Genomic DNA, 19,641 nt, shown 5'->3' on the forward strand with positions numbered 1-19,641 from the left:
AAAATTAATGTGGAACAGAACCTGGTCAAGAGTTATGCTATGATAATAGGCCGTGAAGCTGGTTCTCTACCTATAACTTATCTTGGTCTGCCTTTGGGTTTCAGAATTCCTTCAGCAGCTCAGTGGGACCCGGTCATTGAAAGAATTGAATGAAAGTTGGCGACTTGGAAAAGAAGATACATCTCGCTGGGTGGAAGAGTCACATTGATAAAAGCAGCTCTAGCGAACATGCCTATTGTTGGATATATCTAATAAGCCTGAGGGCATAATTGTAATTGTGCTTATCTCTCTTTTAATAAATATATTAGTGAGGGGGAGTTTCATCTCTAACTCACTTTCTCTTCTCTAAATCCTCTCTTAACATGGTATCAGAGCCCTAGGGTTTCTGATCTCTAGGGAAACCCCGTAGCCTCCATCTTCTCTGTCTCTCCGTAAACCCTAATCCTCCCTATCATCTTTTCCGTCTCCCTCCTCACTATTTCTATCATCTACCTAACCCTAACCCAAAACCCAAAACCCAAAACCCAAAACCCACGCCCCTCCATCAGCCCCCTCCTCTTCCACGCCCCTCCACCAGCCGCAACCACCACCAGACCCCTCGCCTCCCTCTTCTAGGCCCCGCCCCCCCACTTCCAGCCCACTCCACTACCCATGCCCCTATCCAGGCCCCGTTCCCCCCGCGCCCCTCTCCAGACTGCGCCCCACCCTCCCAGCCCACTCCACCCCCCTCGCGCCTCCCTCCAGGCCCCACCTCCCTCTTCCAGACCCCCCATCCCTCCCGCCCCCACTTCCAGCCTACTCCATCACCCCCACGCCCCTGTCCAGCCCACTCCAGGCCCCTCAGCCAACCCACGCCCCACTCTAGGCCCCATCTTCCACCTCCTTCCCTCGTCCTCCTCCAACCCTCTTCCATTATATTCCTTCGCCCCTCCCTTCTTCCAATTCTAACCCTAATCTCTCTTAGTATATTTTTTTTCCTCTTCTCCTTTGTTATGTGATGAGTTATTTTTTTTCTTTCTTTCTTTGTTTCTCTCTTTCCCGCATCTTCCTATCTTCTCGATGGGCTCGTCTATGTTATTGTCCTTCACCTCCGACATCGTCCTATGAGCCCCTCCCTTGATTAGTTGGTTCTATCATTCTTTTTTTCTCCTTCTACTTGCTGTAGCCGTTGGCGGTGGTCTCTCTGTGTCGCTATTTGTTGTCCTTATGGATCTTCCTGTCATTGTTGATTCATCTGCTGGCATGACCACCGAGGTCGGTGCTTCTACCACACCCTCGATGTCTTCTTCATCTTCTACCTTGGCTCATGTGGAACACTCCCACCCACAGTTGAACATTGCCAAGTTTGATGGAACCAACTACTTACGCTGGAAAGTTGCAATTGAGACATACCTTCTTGGACGAGGTAAGGTCAGTTTTCTTCGACAGGACCCACCTTCACCCAAGCACCCTTTACTTGCTGGGAAATGGAAGATGCATTGATTCGTAGTCTTCTCTGGCAGAGCATGACGCCTGCCATTTCATCCACCATGATTCTCCTCCCTACTGCGAAGGAGATATGGGATCACACAGCTATCACCTACTCTAGGGTTGAAAACCTCAGACGTATCTGTTCCACTTACTCTGAGTGGATGCGTCTGCGACGTGGTGACATGTCCCTTGAGACTCATTATGGCCAGTTTATATCCTTTTGTCAGCAGCTTGACATTTTCTTACCTCTCACTTCTGATATCTTGAGAGCTTGGGTCCTGAGTTTACGCACATTCGTCAGCAGATCCTTGGCTCCGGCACTATTCCGTCATTCCGAGATGCATATTCACGAGCGCAGCAGTGCCTTGATGACTCATCTTCCAGCCTCCCTTCTGATAGTTCGGGTCTCGTATCTTCTGATAGTATTGGTGGCTCCAGGCCACCCAGAGGAGGTGGCTCCTTTGCCCGGGCTCGTGGGGTGGCCGTTGAGGTGGTCGAGTTGGTTGTGGACGTGGCCGTCCTTACTGTACTCATTGCCATCGGGATGGCCACCAGATCGAGACGTGCTACACGCTTCATCCTGAGCTTCGACCACCCCGATCAGCTCATCTCACTGCTCCTAGTCCATCTGACAGTGTGACTCCTACACCTAGCTCTACTTCAGTTGATGAGTCATTTACGTTCACGAGGGCAGATTATGAGGAATTGCAGCGGTTTAGACGGAGTGCTTCACAGCCCACTGTCGGGTTTGCCCAGCCAGGTAGCTCAACCACGACCTTACTTTCTAGCTCCGGGTCCTGAATTATTGACTCGGGAGCCTCCAATCACATGACTGGTAACTCTTCTCAGCTGTCATCTTTTCGTTCTATCCCCACAAGCTCTCAGACCATTACCCTTGCTGATGGGTCCAGTTCCTCCATCACTGGTATTGGTACAATACCCCTCGCCTAATATTTCTTTATCATCTGTACTATGTGTCCTTAAATCTCCATTTAGTTTACTTTCTGTTAGTCAATTAATGAAAAATCTTTAATGCTCCATCTCATTTTATCCATTGTATAGTGTATTTCAGGATCTTTCGACTGGGAAGACGATTGGATCGAGTCGTGAGATAGATGTCCTTTACAGCCTTGACTACAGTCGTTCTCCTACAGCCTTGCATAGCTCAGTTGACGCCTATCAGTGGCACTGTCGTCTTGGTCATTTGTCTCTTCAGCGCTTTCAACAGACGTCTTATGTTCCTTCTTCAGTCTCTCCATTCAAGTGCGAGTCGTGTGAACTCGGGAAGCACTACCGGGTGTCCTTTCCTTCACGAGTCCTCAGTCGAGTCGATAGTCCTTTTTTCTTACTTCATTGTGATGTATGGGGGCCCTCTAGGGTCGCGTCAAATAATGGATTTCGGTATTTCAGTCTTTTTATTGATGACTACTCGCGTGTGACATGGGTATATTTGTTGAAAGACCGCTCTCAGGTCTTCACTGCTTTTCAGAAATTTCATGTTGAAATAAAGAATCAGTTTAATTACAATATTAAATGTCTTCGCACTGATAATGCTCACGAGTTTTTCTTTTCCATACATGGGTTTCAGGATTATCTTTCAGGTCATGGAATTATTTACCAGTCTTCTTGTGCCTACACGTTGCAGTAAAACGGTGTCGCAGAAAGGAAATTGAGATACTTACTTGAAGTTACTCGCACAATCATGTTTCAAATGCGAGTCCCTAAGTCTTTTTGGGGGGAGGCTGTGTTGACGTCCTGTTTTCTTACAAATCGTCTTCCCTCTTCTGTCCTTCGTGGTTCTTCTCCCTTTTAGCTGCTATATCCTCAGCAGGATCCTTTCCCTCTCACTCGAGTATTTGGGTGCGTCTGCTTCGTCCACCTTCTTGGTCCTGTCGGGACAAACTCGATCCTCGGTCGGAACGTTGTGTCTTTCTAGGGTATTCTAGGACTCAGAAAGGCTACCGTTGTTATAGTCCTAGCTTACGACGATGATTTGTCTCATAAGATGTGACGTTTTTTGAATCTGAAGCTTTTTTTGGTCCTTCATCTCCACCTCTTACAAGTTCCTTGGAGAATGAGGTTCCATTATTTCTTCCTTCGTTTTCTGACTTTGCTCAGGTACCCCTACAGCCTGCTACGATCTCAGATCCATCGCCCTCTTCATCAGTTCCAATGGCTCGACCACCAGTTACCAAAGAATATAGGCGCCGCATGCAAAAAGTCGGACCTCCACCTCCTTCCCAAGATCCATCGCTTTCTTCCATCGAGGTCCCTACCTTGCCTACTGAAGTATCTTCTCTACCCTCCTCTGTCATTGCTTCTGATTCTCCCATTGCATCTCGTACTAGGTCTCATTCTACTGCACATCCCATTTTTCACTTTGTTTCTTATGACCGTCTGACGCCTTCTTTCCAAGCCTTTGTTTCTTCCTTGTCCTCTGTTGTGTTACCAAAGTCATTACAGGAGGCTCTTCAACATCCTGGCTGGTGAGCTGCTATGGATCTAGAAATGGGTGCACTCCGATAAAACCAGACATGGGACCTTGTTCCACTTCCTGCTGGGGCTCGACCAGTTGGTTGTCGTTGGGTATTCTCAATCAAGTATTTACTTCATGGGACAGTTGAAAGGTTGAAGGCCCGTCTGGTTGCCAAGGGTTACACTCGGACATTTGGGGTTGACTATCATGAGACATTCTCGCCAGTGGCGCAGATTCCTTCAGTTCGCGTGATACTATCCATTGCAGTTAATCATGGTTGGCCTCTACATCAGCTTGACGTCAAGAATGCCTTTCTCCATGGCGACCTCCAGGAGGAAGTTTATATGGAGCAACCTCCAGGGTATGCTGCTCAGAGGGAGATGTCCTCCTCCGTTTGTCGTCTTAAGAAATCGCTGTATGGCTTGAAACAGTCTCCGCGAGCATGGTTTGGTCGATTCAGTGAAGCTGTCATACGTTTTGGACTTAGACAGTGTGCAGTAGACCATTCAGTTTTTAGTCATCAATCCTCTGCAGGGTGCATCCTTTTAATTGTGTATGTTGATGACATCATCATTACAGGTAACAACTCAGGAGGAATTCAGAGATTGAAGAGTTTCTTATAGACAAAGTTTGCTACAAAGGATCTGGGTTGGCTTAGATACTTTCTTGGGATAGAGGTGGCATATTCCTCTCAAGGGATATCTCTATCACAGAGAAAGTATGTGTTGGACTTACTGGAAGAAACAGGGAATCTTGGAGTAAAACTTATATCTGCGCCTATGGATCCCAAAGTGAAGCTTATTCCAGAGGAAGGAGATCTGTTGGAAGACCCTGGCAGGTATATGAGACTCATTGGTAAGCTCATATATCTCACGGTTACTCGCCCAGCTATCTCCTATGCAGTTGGAGTAGTTAGCCAGTTTATGAGTGCTCCTCGTGCTTCTCACTGGACAACAATAGTTCAGATTCTCCGCTATTTGAAAGGGGCACCAGGGAAAGGATTACTATTCAAGAAAAATGGACATGTCAGAGTGGAAGGCTATTGTGATGCAGATTGGGCAGGATCTCCAGCAGATAGGAGATCAACCACGTGCTACTGCACATTTGTTGGTGGCAATCTAGTGTCATGGAAAAGTAAGAAACAAGAAGCTGTTTCGAAGTCTAGTGTCGAGGTAGAATACCGAGCTATGTCCCATACGAGTGGGGAGCTTCTTTGGTTACGTTCCCTCATGATAGAGATTGCTTTTCCTTCTTCTTCGTCAGCTCAGCTTTTTTGTGATAAAAAACTGCGATTCACATAACCACCAATCCCGTCTTCCATGAGAGAACTAAGCATATAGAGGTTGATTGCCATTTTATTCGCCAGAGAATCCATAAGGGCGAGATACATGTTTCTTTTACTCGATCTGGGGACCAGTTAGTAGATATTTTCACAAAACCCTTGCCTAAGTCAACGTTGAATGATATTTGTAGCAAGCTAGGAATGTATAATATCTACATTCCAGCTTGAGGGGGAGTGTTGGATATATGTAATAAGCCTGAGGGCATAATTGTAATTGTGCTTATCTCTCTTTTAATAAATATATTAGTGAGGGGGAGTTTCATCTCTAACTCACTTTCTCTTCTCTAAATCCTCTCTTAACACCTATATACGTTATGTCGTTATTCAAAATACCAATGAAAGTGAGTTAGAGAAAATTCAAAACACCTATATACACCCCCCTAGCAAAAAGGTCCGTCCCTGTTTAAACTTTTTGGATACATCGGCTGAGGATGGGTTTATGAGGGTTTATGAGTCTTTGGAAAGGTTTGGAGGTGGAGGTGGTTATTCGTGGCTTGGTTTTGAAGAATTATCGGATCTTTTTGCTCAGGGATATATTCCTGGTCTTTATCTGTTGACTCTATGTACTGTTTTTAGGGACTTCTGGTCCCCACTATAATTTTCATGGATTCAATAAAATTGTCATCTTTAAAATAAAAATAAAAAATACCAATGAAAGTGGCTCTGAGAATTGAAAGAGCTTTAGAGGGATTTTCTATGGGAGGGGGATGGCACCACCAAGAAGATGAAACATCTAATGAATTGGAAGAAGGTATCTATATTGAAGAAGAACGGAGACCTTGAAATAGGCAAAATTAAAGCCCGTAATACGTCGTTACTGGGCAAATGGTTATGGCGGTATGGAAATGAAAAATCTTCGCTTTGGCAAAGTCATCGGAAGGAAATATGGATCGGAATGGGGTGAATGGAACGCTAAAATCCTAGGCCTTGGCAAGGGGTCTGGGGCCTGGAGGTCCATCTGCTCTGTGAAGTCAGATTTCGAAGGTCTCGTTCGCTATAAGATTAGAAAAGGACTAGAGGTTCCATTTTGGCGTGACTTACGGGTTGGCGACAAAGTGCTTTGCGAGTCCTTTCCGAAGCTCTTTAGGATAGCTTTGAATCCTGAGGCATCTGTGGCGGATTACTTGGTAAGAGAGAATAACATGGGCAGGGGTTTATGGGATGTGAGACTGAGAAGGGACCTCAAGGATGAGGAAATCTTGGATCTCTAGTTGCTTCTCACACAATTAAACTCCTTATACTGCTCGAATTTCAAAAAATAGAATATGGATACCAGAACCGAATGGGGAATTCTTTGCTAAGTCATTTTTTGCCTCTATTAATAGTGGTCGGGCTTCTTCTAGCTGCTGAGTATGGAAGTCCATGGCTCCACCAAGAGTAATGGCGTTTGTATGGACAGTGGTCCACAAGCGAATTAGCACTTGTGACCGACTTAAAAAAAGGTGTTTCCATATAGCGAGTAGATGCTACTTGTGTTTGGAGGCGTAGGAAACCTTCGATCACCTAATGCTGACTTTGGACTAAGGCGTTTAGAATCTTTGGAATGTCATGGGTTTGTCCTAAATCTATCAAGAGAGTACTGCTAAACTAGAACTTTGGTCCTTTTGGGGACTTAGGATGATTACTATGGAGTACCATTCCGTATGCCGTTGTATGGAATGTCTAAAAAGAACGCAATCGGCAGATTTTTGAGGAATCGCAAAGGTGCGCAAGCCCTGTTATTGCGGATATTAGAGTGGAAATTATCTCCTGGACAAAAGCAAAAAAGAGAGTTCAATATGGATTATTTGAAACTCTACGTAATTGGTGGGCAATCATATGGGACATAACTATTCGGACGAAACCGATGCCAAAATGGAAACCACCTCCATCAGGCCGGGTCAAACTGAACTTTGATGGGAGCTCCATAGGTAATCCAGGTAAGGATGATGGGATTGGGGGTCTGATAAGGGATGAAAGGGAATCAACCATCATGTCCTAATCAGGACCGGTAGGAGAATGCGATGCAAATGAGGCAGAAGTAAGAGCCCTTCTTTTTGGTCTTCGATGGGCTTTTGAACATGATTTGAGGCATATAATTGTGGAAGGGGACTCATCTAATGCAATTAGTTGGGCTTCGAATGCTTCTAGGGGTCCTTGGCGAACTCAAGGGCTAATTGCTGAGATCTTGGACCTTATACGAATTTTGGAACCCAGGATTGGACATAGAAGAAGATCGGCTAATGAGGCAGCAGACATTTTAGCAAAGGAAGGAGTATTTAGGGACACCATGTTTGTCACTGCTTCTTAAAATTAACTAATGTGGCAGATTCTGTAATTGCTTTAATTTCCGCATTTGTACTTGGCGTGGGACATCTTGTCCCCACTTTGATTATTAATGAAATTGTCAATTTTTTAAAAAAAAGAAAAAAAACGTAGCGTTCGCAGGTTTTTTTGATGATCTTTAGGAGCAAGAGTGACTAACTTTCAAGTTAAATTAAGTGTCCTCAATTCCATATCAGATTAAACTTTCGCGATGATTTCACGTGTTAAGAGTCTTCTCATGGAATATTAGCCTTTAGGATAATTCATCACGGCATAAAGTTTATTCCCAAGAAGCCATGCAAGTAAATAGTCAGACATTAAGAAAATAAGGTTTTATAATAATGGGCAATGAGTCAAAATCATATATCTACAATCTGAAAATGGCTAGAAACAATTTACCAATAGGACCCAAAATGCCGCTTAGCTATAATAAAAGGCCTCAAATGGGAAACCGGGTAGGTAGGGCAGTACTAAGAGTGGGATGACAAGAAAAATCAGATCTGGGCAGTCAATTGCTGTGATGAAGTGGATCTCACCCGATGATGCGCGTATGAGCGTCAAATTCCTCTTAAAGAAGGCCCAAAAAGAGTGGTGGAGAGGTAGATCTCACAGTTATCATGGCAACAATATGAGAAAGAGCAACATGGAATGGATGGCTATCTTCTGAAAATCATCCGAACTACTTGAGATCGAGAAGCGGGCAACAAGTGATGGAGCGATGTGATGGTGGACAGCGGAGGGTGGGAGAAGACAACATTTTTTTAATTGAGAATAAAATGCTGTGGTGGAGAAATCTAGTTAGAGAAGAAAGCGGGGCGGAGAGGTGGGGGGCTGGAAGGTTTCAGTTGCATGTAATAGGTCAGGGAAAAGAGGGAGAGGGGGGGGGGGGGGGGGGGAGGGAAAGGGAAGGGTGGTTGAGATAGGGAAGGAAAAGTGGACTGGTGTGGTTGTGGACTGCAGTCCAGCCGCAAGGACTGATTAGGGAGAAAACCGTGAGTGAAGAGAAAGGAAAAAAAGAGAAAAGGAAATGGAAAGAAGAGAAATAGAAGAGAGATAAGGGAACGAAAGAAGAAGAGGAGGAGGAGGAGAGGAGAGAAAGGAGAAATGAGGAGGGGGAGAAGAAGAAGAAAGAGAAAGAGAGGGAGAAGAACGCTGTCTTTCTCCTTGACGGCTGCAAGGGGGGAGTGGGTTGCTTTGTGCTTTCTCACAAGAACTTAGGTTTTCCTCCTCCCTTGGGTTCTTCTTGAAAAATGTGTGGGTCCCTACCTAATAACCAATAGGATAAAAACTCTCTTAAGTCATTTAACTTAAGTGACTTAAAGACAAGACGTGGGCCATGGTATACATATATGGGTGTGACAAATGTAACATGGTGAGATGTGGGCCCGAGTTAATGTGGACAACCCCTACATCTTAGATGCCAAAAATTATAATAATCCTAAAATATATACTCCATAAAAATAGAAAGTGCTCACCATTCAAAAAATAAAAATAAAATAGAAAGTGCTAAAAAAGAAAAGTGTCCAAAAGTAGAGACTAGGCTAAATGGTAAGTAGTCCTGTCAGGATCACATCACGAGAGCAAGAAAGACGAGGATCATAGGAGGGTATTTCCTCTTTAATTTACTAGATCATGAACCAGAGAGAAATTTGGCCACTATGACTTATTCATGTTGCTGCCTTTGAGCTGATATATTACTTGTAAGAGGCTGATACACTCCTTTCACATTTCTTTAAGAACAATATAATATTCCCTAACACACATATCACCCTGTTGTAAAGAGAATATTTTATGATATAATTGGTAAATACGTGAACTAAGCATATCAAATGAATATATTTTACATAGTGATTCCCATATCCTTTTAGTAGTTTTCAAAAACATTGCATTAGTTCTAACAAATGGATCCATAGATCCATACTATTCTAGATGTATGCCGTCTTGGACCCATTCACCATAAGGTGTACTATAGGAAGGTTACTTCGTATGATCCATACTATTTTAGAGCTATGCCATAATTTGGGCATTTTCTTGGATCCATTCACTATAAGATGTACTAGAGGAAGGTACTTCATTCGTAAGATAGTTCATTCGCCTTTTGCGGTTAAGAAAACTTGAACTGCTCTGGAACATTGGAGATATTTTTATCCCTTCAGTAAATGGATTTCATCTAAAGTCCAAGTAACTATGAAGGACTAAGCATACCGGATCTTCCCTCTAATTTACTCTGCATTATAATCCAAAAAGAAAAATTAAATATGTAATTAAAGAACTTAGTGCAATTGAAACACACCAAGTACGATTTAAAGGAGTACATGCTAGCCAAAATCACTACTTCACTTTGTAAATCATTCAGAACAAACAAGCATACTCTCATTATTAAAAAAATAAAATAAAAGAAGGGAAAACTACTAGAAACCCCCTACATAAAAAAGTATATACCATAATCCCCCTAAATTTTCGTATTTACTAAGAATGCCATCTTGTGCCTTTAGTAACTTTTATTTTTTTCATCAACCATTTTACCCTTCTTTATATTACCCTTATTTATATAGATGTTTATTAAAGATGCAAATACAAATCCCTAAAACCTCTCTCCTACATCAATAAAGGAAACATTAGTTGTTTGAAAACTTATCTCCCTCCTACCATACCCCATAAGCATCTCTCTTTTTGTTTGACTCTCTCTCTCTCTCTCTCTCTTAATTGAATCCATCTCATCAAAGAAGTAGGTCTCTCTCTCTCTCTCTCTCTCTCTCTCTCTTTCTCTCTCTGTTCAAAGAAGTAACTCTCTCCCCTTCTCTCGCTCTCTTTTAAGTGGACCATGATTTCGTCTTTTATATTCACACTATTTCAAAATAAATCTAACAACAAGCCAATATGGTGGGGTCCTCTTGGTCAGATGATCTAAACCGTTCATTTATCGTGCCCGACTAAAATGCATTGTGTTCCCAAATTCATCTCCATAGGATGATCCTAACCATCCAATCTATATAGCTTTCGATAATGTTTCATTTCATTTGTACTTAATATTTGTGAGTGAGACATGGAGTTACTTACATTCATTTATGTTCATCAATTGCATTTACATGCATGTTTGTCGTTGAAAGAAACAGAGAAGACCAACGACTTGAGAGAGAGAGAGAGAGAGAGAGAGAGAGACGGGTGGGGGGAGTTACAACTAATGTTGGAGAGATTTTAGGGATTTTTTTATTACGCCCTCAATATCTTTGCTAACCAAAAGTAAACATTCTCTATAAATAAGGATAATATAATGAAGGGTAAACTGGGAAAAAAACTAAAAGTTATTTAAGGCACAACACATAACTATTGGCAATTAAGAAAATCGTGCGTCGGGTGGGGTAGGGAGTCTTGTAGATACTTTTTAAAGTAGGGGGTTTCTACTAGTTTTCCCAAAAAATAAAACAAATCAGCATCCTCTCATGAGTCGTGACAACTCTGGCACTAATTTCCATCCCGGACACATTTGTTCAGTAGACACAGTCCGTCGCCGCTTATATATTTCAATTCATTAAAAGAGGAACTTAGTATGCCGGAACACCATCGGACAATCAATAAAAAACCTTAGATTAGGGTATTACAATCTAGAAACTCCTAAATTAGGGCTTCACCAATTCAAAAAATAAAATAAAATAGAAACATGGACCATTAAAAAAAGAGACAAGAAAAAATGGATGTTTGAACAAAGTAGTCGAGCTAGAGAGGGGAGGTTTAAAATAGGATCATAATTTGCTCTGATAACATGCTACAAACCAAAGAAAGATGTAAACAAGAAGAGTAAAAATAAAGAGAGGAACAGGAAAGAACTCATTCGGGTTGAATTCTAAACTCACAACATTCATTATTTTTATTTTTTTGAATGGCAACCTCACGACATTCATCTCTTATATATATTTTTATTGTAAGTCTATCTAATTACATGTATGCCCTTATACTTTCTAATGATGGGTCCCATCCTATAGAAATAGAAATGTAAGTCCATCACTTACGAGAGGGGCTGATGGATGCCCTTCTCAATTCGCGGAATGTGATTTGGGACACGATGGGAGTTTGCGTGCCTCGGTAGGCAAGAGATCACCGGAGTATAGCACAAGATTGCCTTTTCTTGCTACGATGGGGTCAACCTGTGAATAAGGTAAACCCAATGAGATGGGAACAAAAGAACATGGGGGTACCGCATTGGGCAGAAGACGATCCAAAAGGTGAAGGCTCACCCTTCCAATTGTCGGGTGAGATAGGGGACAGGTAGCTTGCTTCCAAGGCGATAGGATACGCGGCGGGCCGAGCGTAGAAGCGAACCGCCAGAAGCTTTCGGTATGATGAAAATAATCTATTATCATATACTTGTGTTCTGCTGCATCATTTATTGAGTGATTAACTACACAACTTATAATGACCAAAATACCCTTAGATACAAAAATTACAGGTTTACAAATGAGTGTTCAAATGCAACTACAAGGGAATAAAAAATACAGTTACAGCTACTGTTGGCATACCATGCTTTGGCTATTGATATTGGCACTACCATGTTTTGATAAGTACACAAACTTAGCTTGTCTTTTCTGATTTATTGGGCTTCTAAGAGCCTTATAATAACTACCATCCAAAAAAAGAGCCTTCTAAGAACTGTAATAACCTCTGACGAATGTTTAAATTAATAAAAGATAAATGTTCCAAATTTTCCCATCTCCAAAAGATGGCATTAAAGCCTTGCATGGGCCTTCACAAACTCCGCCATATTTGTCTGTGCACGTTGCATATTTGCATCTATTTCTTCTGAAAAATCCACCCAAGAAGGAGGCAGACCCGATGTAACAGCACCCCGCACTGCAAGGAAAGCAATGTCTTAGTTTGCTCCTATAGCATTTTTTATTAAAAGATAAGCAAAATCGATCAGTACAGTTTCCAACTGAAGCACAACATATGATAAAGTAGAAGAGAGTATCAGAAACCGTACAGGGTAATGAACATAACAGAAAATGGACAACATGTACTACTATGATCTGCCTGCATGAATGAATTAGAAAGAAGGGAATCACCAACAAAGGTGAAAATGAAAATACAGAAGAAAACAAGATAACCAAGAGGCATATTCATTTAGCAGGCCTACACAACCCAAATACTTAAAACACAAGGAAAAAATATAATGAATTAGAAAGAAGAGAGAGCTCTACTAATAAACCCACTACCATTTTTTGAAATTGAGAAAAACTCACCTTGTCTTTTATTATTTAATCAGTCGTCAAAAGCTATTAAAATACCTAAAAAGCTCTAAGGAGCCAATTAAAAAGGAAAAGACAAGGACACTGTCTCATTCTCAAAACGAAATTTCGACCAAAATTTTGAAATTTCGGTCGAAATAAGGTAACGTTTCGGGTATGTGTCATTTCGGTTTCGGTCTCGACCGAAACCTGAAATTTCGGATTTCGGTTGAAAGTTAAAACAATACTTGGAACATGGGTATTTCTCAGAAGGCTATTGAGAAGGCTATTGATATGGGCATTGCACAAACTCAACTTGTCATTTCTTTTTTAATTGGCTTCTGAGAGCTTTTTGGGAACTGTAATAACCTTTGACAGCTGTTTAAATAACAAAAGACAAGATGAGTTAGTGCAATTAACAAAACAAGGTTGTGTCAATATCAGTAGTAGCATTCTCAGAAACACACTCAAAACTGTAGCTTTACCAACAATTACCCCATATCTAGCATTTGATTCGGAAAATAAGAGAAACCCATTACTTAGAAATGGGTTTTCTCTCAGAATCCTACTCTATCAGTAGCTTTGCCGAAGAGGCGAAGACTAATCAATCTCTTGCTTTTGGTTAAGAAACAAGAAAAGAAAAAAAAGAGGGATTTTTACATGAGTAAAAAAAAAAAACAAAAGAATTGGATTAATAATCTATATATATGATATGCTTACATGCACATAAAAAAATAATCTATCTATATGATATGCTTACATGCATATAAAAAAAATGTTCAATAACAGTGTTATGGAAAGCACAAGCAGAATGGCAAAATCTGAGCTCGTTTCTTTCCTAAATTCCTCAATTATATGGAACAGAACCCTTGTCAATTAAATTCCTTACCAATCCTTTGATCAGTGGTGAAATTGATGTAAAACTCAATTGGAAACATCAGAGAAATCGTTTTAGATGAGGAATAATTCAGATCTACACTAATAAAATCCATTTGCTCAAAAAAAAAAAAAAAAACCACCTTGGGAACAATCATTGGACAAGTTTCCGAACTTGTTAACCATTCCAACTCAACACTCACGAACAGTAATTGGCATAGCAACTCCAAACAGGACAATTTCATGCACTTCCACAATATTTATTAACGAAATTCAACGCAGATTCATGAGTTGTAGATCCACTTACCAAAAATGAAATAGAGGAAAGATTGTCGACAAAAACTCAGAAATTGAAGCACGTTCCAGCAGCTTCCAAAGTTTGATCTTCTTTTTCTCGCGCTATTCTCTTTCTCTGTTTAGGGTTTCGCAAGGTCTTTTTCGAGAGAAACTAATGGAGTTAGGGTTTCGCAGGTAGAGGAGAGTGTTGAATGTAAGATTTTTCACAAGGTCTAGGGTTTCTAGCGCCCATCTCTTTCTCTGGTTAGGGTTTCGCAAGGTCTTTGTTGAGAGAAAGTAATGGAGTTAGGGTTTTGCAGCTACGGTTTCGAAAGTAATGGAGTTAGGGTTTCTCGCGCCCATCCTCTTTCTCTCGTTCGCAAGGGATAGGGGGTAGTGTTTCTCGAGAAAGGGAATATTTAGATCCGAGTAATATTGTCATGTTGGAAATTATTTGAGGGTTTTATTGGAAAATGATTCAGAATTTGGGAAATCTCGACCTCCCAAACGTGCCCAATCATTTTATAATCACCAATTTTGGTGATTATACGGGTATGTGTATTTTATGACAATTGGATAATCGGATTATGATTTATAAGCGATTATTATATAAGTTAACAGAACACTCTTTTAAGAATAATCGAGTGTATAATCGGTGTGTTCTGGACAATCGATTATTAATAATCCCAACCGAACAGGGCCTTACATAGTTACATGTTCTTCATAACAGGTTGTAAATCTATATTCCCAAAGTTGTATAAATTGTAGGTCTTTTGTTATGTTCTTGAGCACTATTGTTTGTTGGTGCAGATTTGTTGTTGTTATCAATATAAGATCTTTTACATATTTGGCTGTGTACTTGTCTCCTCACTGTTGTGGATCTGTGTTTATTCTCACAGGATAAGAAGTCATTGAAGTTAGGGCCTGATGACTACCTGCATGTAGAAGGATTTGCCTCAAATGTCTTTTCAAAGGCAGATAAGCAAGACAGGGCTGGGCGAGCTGACCTGTACAGCAACATCCTTTTTTTTTATTTCAATTTTTTTATATGTTGAATTGATTGATGTTGTTGTACATTTGGCGATTATTTATTTCGGAATTTTGCATGGAAATCGGCACCTAATATCTGGACTTGTTTCAGGAATACTGCGAAAACCTTTTATGCGGCAAGCATTTTCTTTGAGATTCTTAATCAGTTTGGTGAACTTCAGCCTGATGTGAGTTCATAGTCACATTATCAGTTACAATATTGTTGATTTTGGCAAGCTGTCAAAAATTTTGAAAAGAAATTTTTCTGATGTTAGAGGGTTTTCTTGTTAACTATTCTTTGTATGTGATCTGAAGAATTGTTCTGATTTGATTTAGCCAAGTTGACTTTGTATCTCTTTTTGACATGTTTACATGCCCTTTTCTATGACAGCTTGAGCAGAAGCAGAAATATGCTGCTTGGAAAGCTGCAGATATAAGGAAAGCTTTGAAGGAAGGACGGAGGCCTGAGCCAGGACCTCCTGGCGGCGATAAAGATTTGTCAATTCCCTCAGATACACCAAAAGGCACATACGTATGTCTCTAGAACTGAATTTGGGACATACCTCAAAGACATCAAACAAAAAATCTTAATTTTCTTTTCTATCAGATCAATCTCTCTCTCTCTCTCTGTGTGTGTGTGTGTGTGTGTGTCTATATATATATATATATATATATATATATATATATATATATATATATATATATATATATATATATATATGAGAAAACGGTTTCTACACACAAGTGTAGATAAGTTATCTACACACTAGCTTAAAATACAGTGGAGGGCATATTGTTTGGGTGATCCAAACCATTCATTTGATTGATTGGCCCTCACATAGATAGGGTGTCCACAAAAAATCAGCTCCATAGGATCATCCCAATCCTACAATTTGTGGAGGTAAAATGGACGTGTATAAACCTTCACAAATCTGTCCATTTTTTGCCTCCACGGTTCGAAGGGTTAGGATGATCCTATGAAGCTGATTTTTTGGGCATACCCTATCTATGTGAGGGCCCATCAAATAAATGCTTTGGATCACCCAAACAATGTGGGCCCCCATTGTATTTTAAGCTAGTGTGTAGATAACTTATCTACACTTGTGTGTAGAAACCATTCTCTCTCTCTCTCTCTCTCTCTCTCTCTCTATATATATATATATATATATATATATATATATGGTGTAAGGGCTTACAACAATAAGGCCTTTGTAGGGTGGAAGTACCATCCTTGATATCTGATCCCACAGTACTACTCAACAAGTGAGTTGCTGTTGGATCAAATATCAAGGGCGGTACCCCTATCGTATTGTTGTAAGCCCTTACACCATATAAAATCTCTCTCTTTCTCTCTCTCTCTCTCTCTCTCTCTCTATATATATATATATATATATATATATATATATATATATGAGGAAATGGTTTGTGAGCAGCTTATCTGAGCAGAGCTCACAAACCATAGGGGAGGCCACTTTTTTGGGGGATCCAAATCATTCATTTGAAGGCCCTTCCATGGGTACGGTGTGTACCAAAAATCAGCCCTATAGGATCATCCTAACCCAATCAAAGGTGGAGGGGAAAATGGACATACACCTGTGTGTCCATGTTTCTGCCCATTTTTCCGCTCGACAAATGGCAGGGTTAGGATGATCCTATAGGGCTGATTTTTGGTACACACCCTATCCATGGAAGGGCCTTCCAAATGAATGCTTTGGATCCCCCAAAAAATGTGGCCTCCCCTATGGTTTGTGAGCAGCTTATCTTACCTGAGCAGGAGCTCACAAACACATGTGGCCCCACATTTTTGGGGGGATCCAAAGCATTCATTTGGATGGCCCTTCCATGGATAGGGTGTGTACCTAAAATCAGCCCTATAGGATCATCCTAAACCTGCCATTTGTGGAGGGAAAAATGGGCAGAAACATGGACACACAATGTCTGTCCATTTTCTCCTCCACCTTTGATTGGGTTAGGATGATCCTATTGAACTGATTTTTGGTACACACCCTATCCATGGAAGGGCCTTCCAAATGAATGCTTTATCTGATTTTTGGTACACACCCTATCCATGGAAGGGCCATCCAAATGAATGCTTTGGATCACAAATGGTTTGTGAGCAGCTGCTCAGATAAGCTTATTTGAGCAGGAGCTCACAAACACATGTGTCCCCACATTTTTGGGGGAATCCAAAGCATTCATTTGGAAGGCCCTTCCATGGATAGGGTGTGTACCAAAAATCAGATCAACAGGATCATCCTAACCCAATCAAAGTTAGAGGGGAAAATGGACAGACACTGTGTGTCCATGTTTCTGCCCATTTTTCCCTCAACAAATGGCAGAGTTAGGATGATCCTATAGGGCTGATTTTTGGTACACACCCTATCCATGGAAGAGCCTTCCAAATGAATGCTTTGGATCCCCCAAAAAATGTGGGGCCACATGTGTTTGTGAGCTCCTGCTCAGATAAGCTTATCTGAGCAACTGCTCGCAAACCATTTCCTCATATATATATATATATATATATATATATATATATATATATATAGAGAGAGAGAGAGAGAGAGAGAGAGAGAGAGAGAGAGAGAGAGAGAGAGAGAGAATAGAGTTCCTAAGGTGTCACCTCATATAGCTTATATGAGGTGGCGCTCACAAAACATAAGGGGCCCACATTTTTGGGGTGATCCAAACCACTCATTTGAAAGGCCCTTAGATGGATATGGTGCCTACAAAAAATCAGGTCCATAGGATCATCTTAACCCTTCCATTTATGGAGGTTAAAAATAGGCAAATTTATGGAGGTTTATACCCATCCATTTCAACCTCCACAAATGGAAGGGTTAGGATGATCCTATGAAGTTCATTTTTTGGGCACACCCTATCTATGTGAGGGCCTATCAAATGAATGCTTTGGATCATCCAAACAAAGTAGGCCCCTTATGTTTTTAAGCGCCACCTCATATAAGCTATATGAGGTGACACCTTAGGAACTCTATTCTAATATATATATATATCCAATCTCTTCGTCTGTTGAATTGTGAAATGACAAAATCATTGAAGGCACCTATGGGATCCTTCTTTGTCCAAATTTCATTTTTAACAGAAGGATCATTAGCAACATTTCTTGGATATGTGAATTCCATTGCTGAGATCTCATTTCGATTTTTCCGAAGGTTTCTAAATACACCATAGATTAGCATCCATCCTTTGAATCTGGATGTAAATACCTTCAATTTTGAGTTCTGGGTATAAGCACCTCAATTTTGAGTATTTCTTCCGATAATGCTTATGAGGAATTCTACTCCCACATCCTTTTCATTCACTCAAATATTTCGAGCCAATTACATGCGGCATGCATGTGGGATGATAGGGGCTGTTCTTCTGGTCAGCCCCATGGGGCTGCATACTGTAAGTTGGCCTCTTGACTATAATTTACAGTTAGCCAGCATTTTTTTCGGAACTTACCAAAATAACTGATTTCATAACTTTTTATAAAAACCAAAGGATTGGTAGTGCACATTGGTTGGTGGAAACAAGGTGGGTTCACAGAATGATAAGGAATCCCCTTGGTGGGTTCACACTTTGGTTGGTGGAAGGCTGGAAGCATTGGTCTCTTGCTTCCACCAATCATCCTTGGCTCAACAGAGGCACTCTACTGAAGGGGGAATCTTTTATAAATCGCTTCCTAAATAGACGGACTCTTCAATTGTTTTTACCCCTTTTTTTATTTTGCAACATTCTGATTCTTTTTCTTTGGTAAGCTGCATTCATGCCTATGATCTCAAAGTTGCGATATGTTCTAAGTTCTAACCACTGGCAAGATGGTGGACCCATCATGGTTTAACAAATAGCATAGCTAGATAATAACTATTATTTCTTCTATTCAGCATTGGTATCTCTTTTGTTTTGTAGAAGCTGATAGGCTGTGGTAGTCACTGGTAAAGTGTTTTTTTTCAATGGTTGTAATCACTGGTAAAGTAGAAACGACTTTTCCGCCTACCAGGGAGTGCCCCAAAAGATTCTGCGTCTCTTCTCATTTTTTTTTCTTTTTCCTGCAGGATCTGGGACCAAGTGAGGGCTTTCCATCTAGCCATCCAGGAGTTGATCCATCTTCTCGACTTGTGGACAAGGTTAATCATCAACCTTCTATAAACACTACACCTTGAGTATTCAGTAACAGTATCTCTTCTGTTTTCTAGAAGCATAGTTTAATAATAACTAACTTTAAGGTAATTGGAGTATAAGCTGATAGGTTGTGGTAATCACTGGTACGAGTTTTTTTTTAAATGGTTGTTATCACTGGTAATGTAGAAACGACTTTTCCGCCTAGCATGGTGTCCCCCAAAAGATTCTGTCTCCTCATTTTTTTTCTTCTTTTTCCTGCAGGATCTGGGACCAAGTGAGGGCTTTCCATCTAGCCATCCAGGAGTTGATCCATCTTCTCGACTTGTGGACAAGGTTAATCATCAACCTTCTATAAACACTACACCTTGAGTATTCAGTAACAGTATCTCTTCTGTTTTCTAGAAGCATAGTTTAATAATAACTAACTTTAAGGTAATTGGAGTATAAGCTGATAGGTTGTGGTAATCACTGGTACGAGTTTTTTTTTAAATGGTTGTTATCACTGGTAATGTAGAAACGACTTT

General features: G+C 40.8%; 1 protein-coding gene across 2 annotated transcripts in view; it reads left to right on the plus strand.

The window, feature by feature from the left end:
* The window catches only part of LOC143854973 (protein HOMOLOG OF MAMMALIAN LYST-INTERACTING PROTEIN 5-like), a 58,276-nt gene that overhangs the window by 37,489 nt on the left and 1,146 nt on the right, over positions 1 to 19,641 (plus strand). The window contains exons 3-7 of one of the 2 annotated variants that reach the window (XM_077365125.1): positions 14,866 to 14,975; positions 15,108 to 15,183; positions 15,387 to 15,527; positions 19,051 to 19,122; positions 19,379 to 19,450. In XM_077365125.1, coding sequence (XP_077221240.1) covers positions 14,866 to 14,975; positions 15,108 to 15,183; positions 15,387 to 15,527; positions 19,051 to 19,122; positions 19,379 to 19,450 — 471 coding nt within the window. The remainder of the gene's footprint in view (positions 1 to 14,865; positions 14,976 to 15,107; positions 15,184 to 15,386; positions 15,528 to 19,050; positions 19,123 to 19,378; positions 19,451 to 19,641) is intronic. The other variant, XM_077365133.1, reaches the window with a different exon arrangement.

Source organism: Tasmannia lanceolata, unplaced genomic scaffold (genome assembly GCF_043159265.1).
Source record: "Tasmannia lanceolata isolate RefF3 unplaced genomic scaffold, GAP_Taslan_0.1 ptg000003l, whole genome shotgun sequence".
Classification (NCBI taxonomy): Eukaryota; Viridiplantae; Streptophyta; class Magnoliopsida; order Canellales; family Winteraceae; genus Tasmannia; species Tasmannia lanceolata.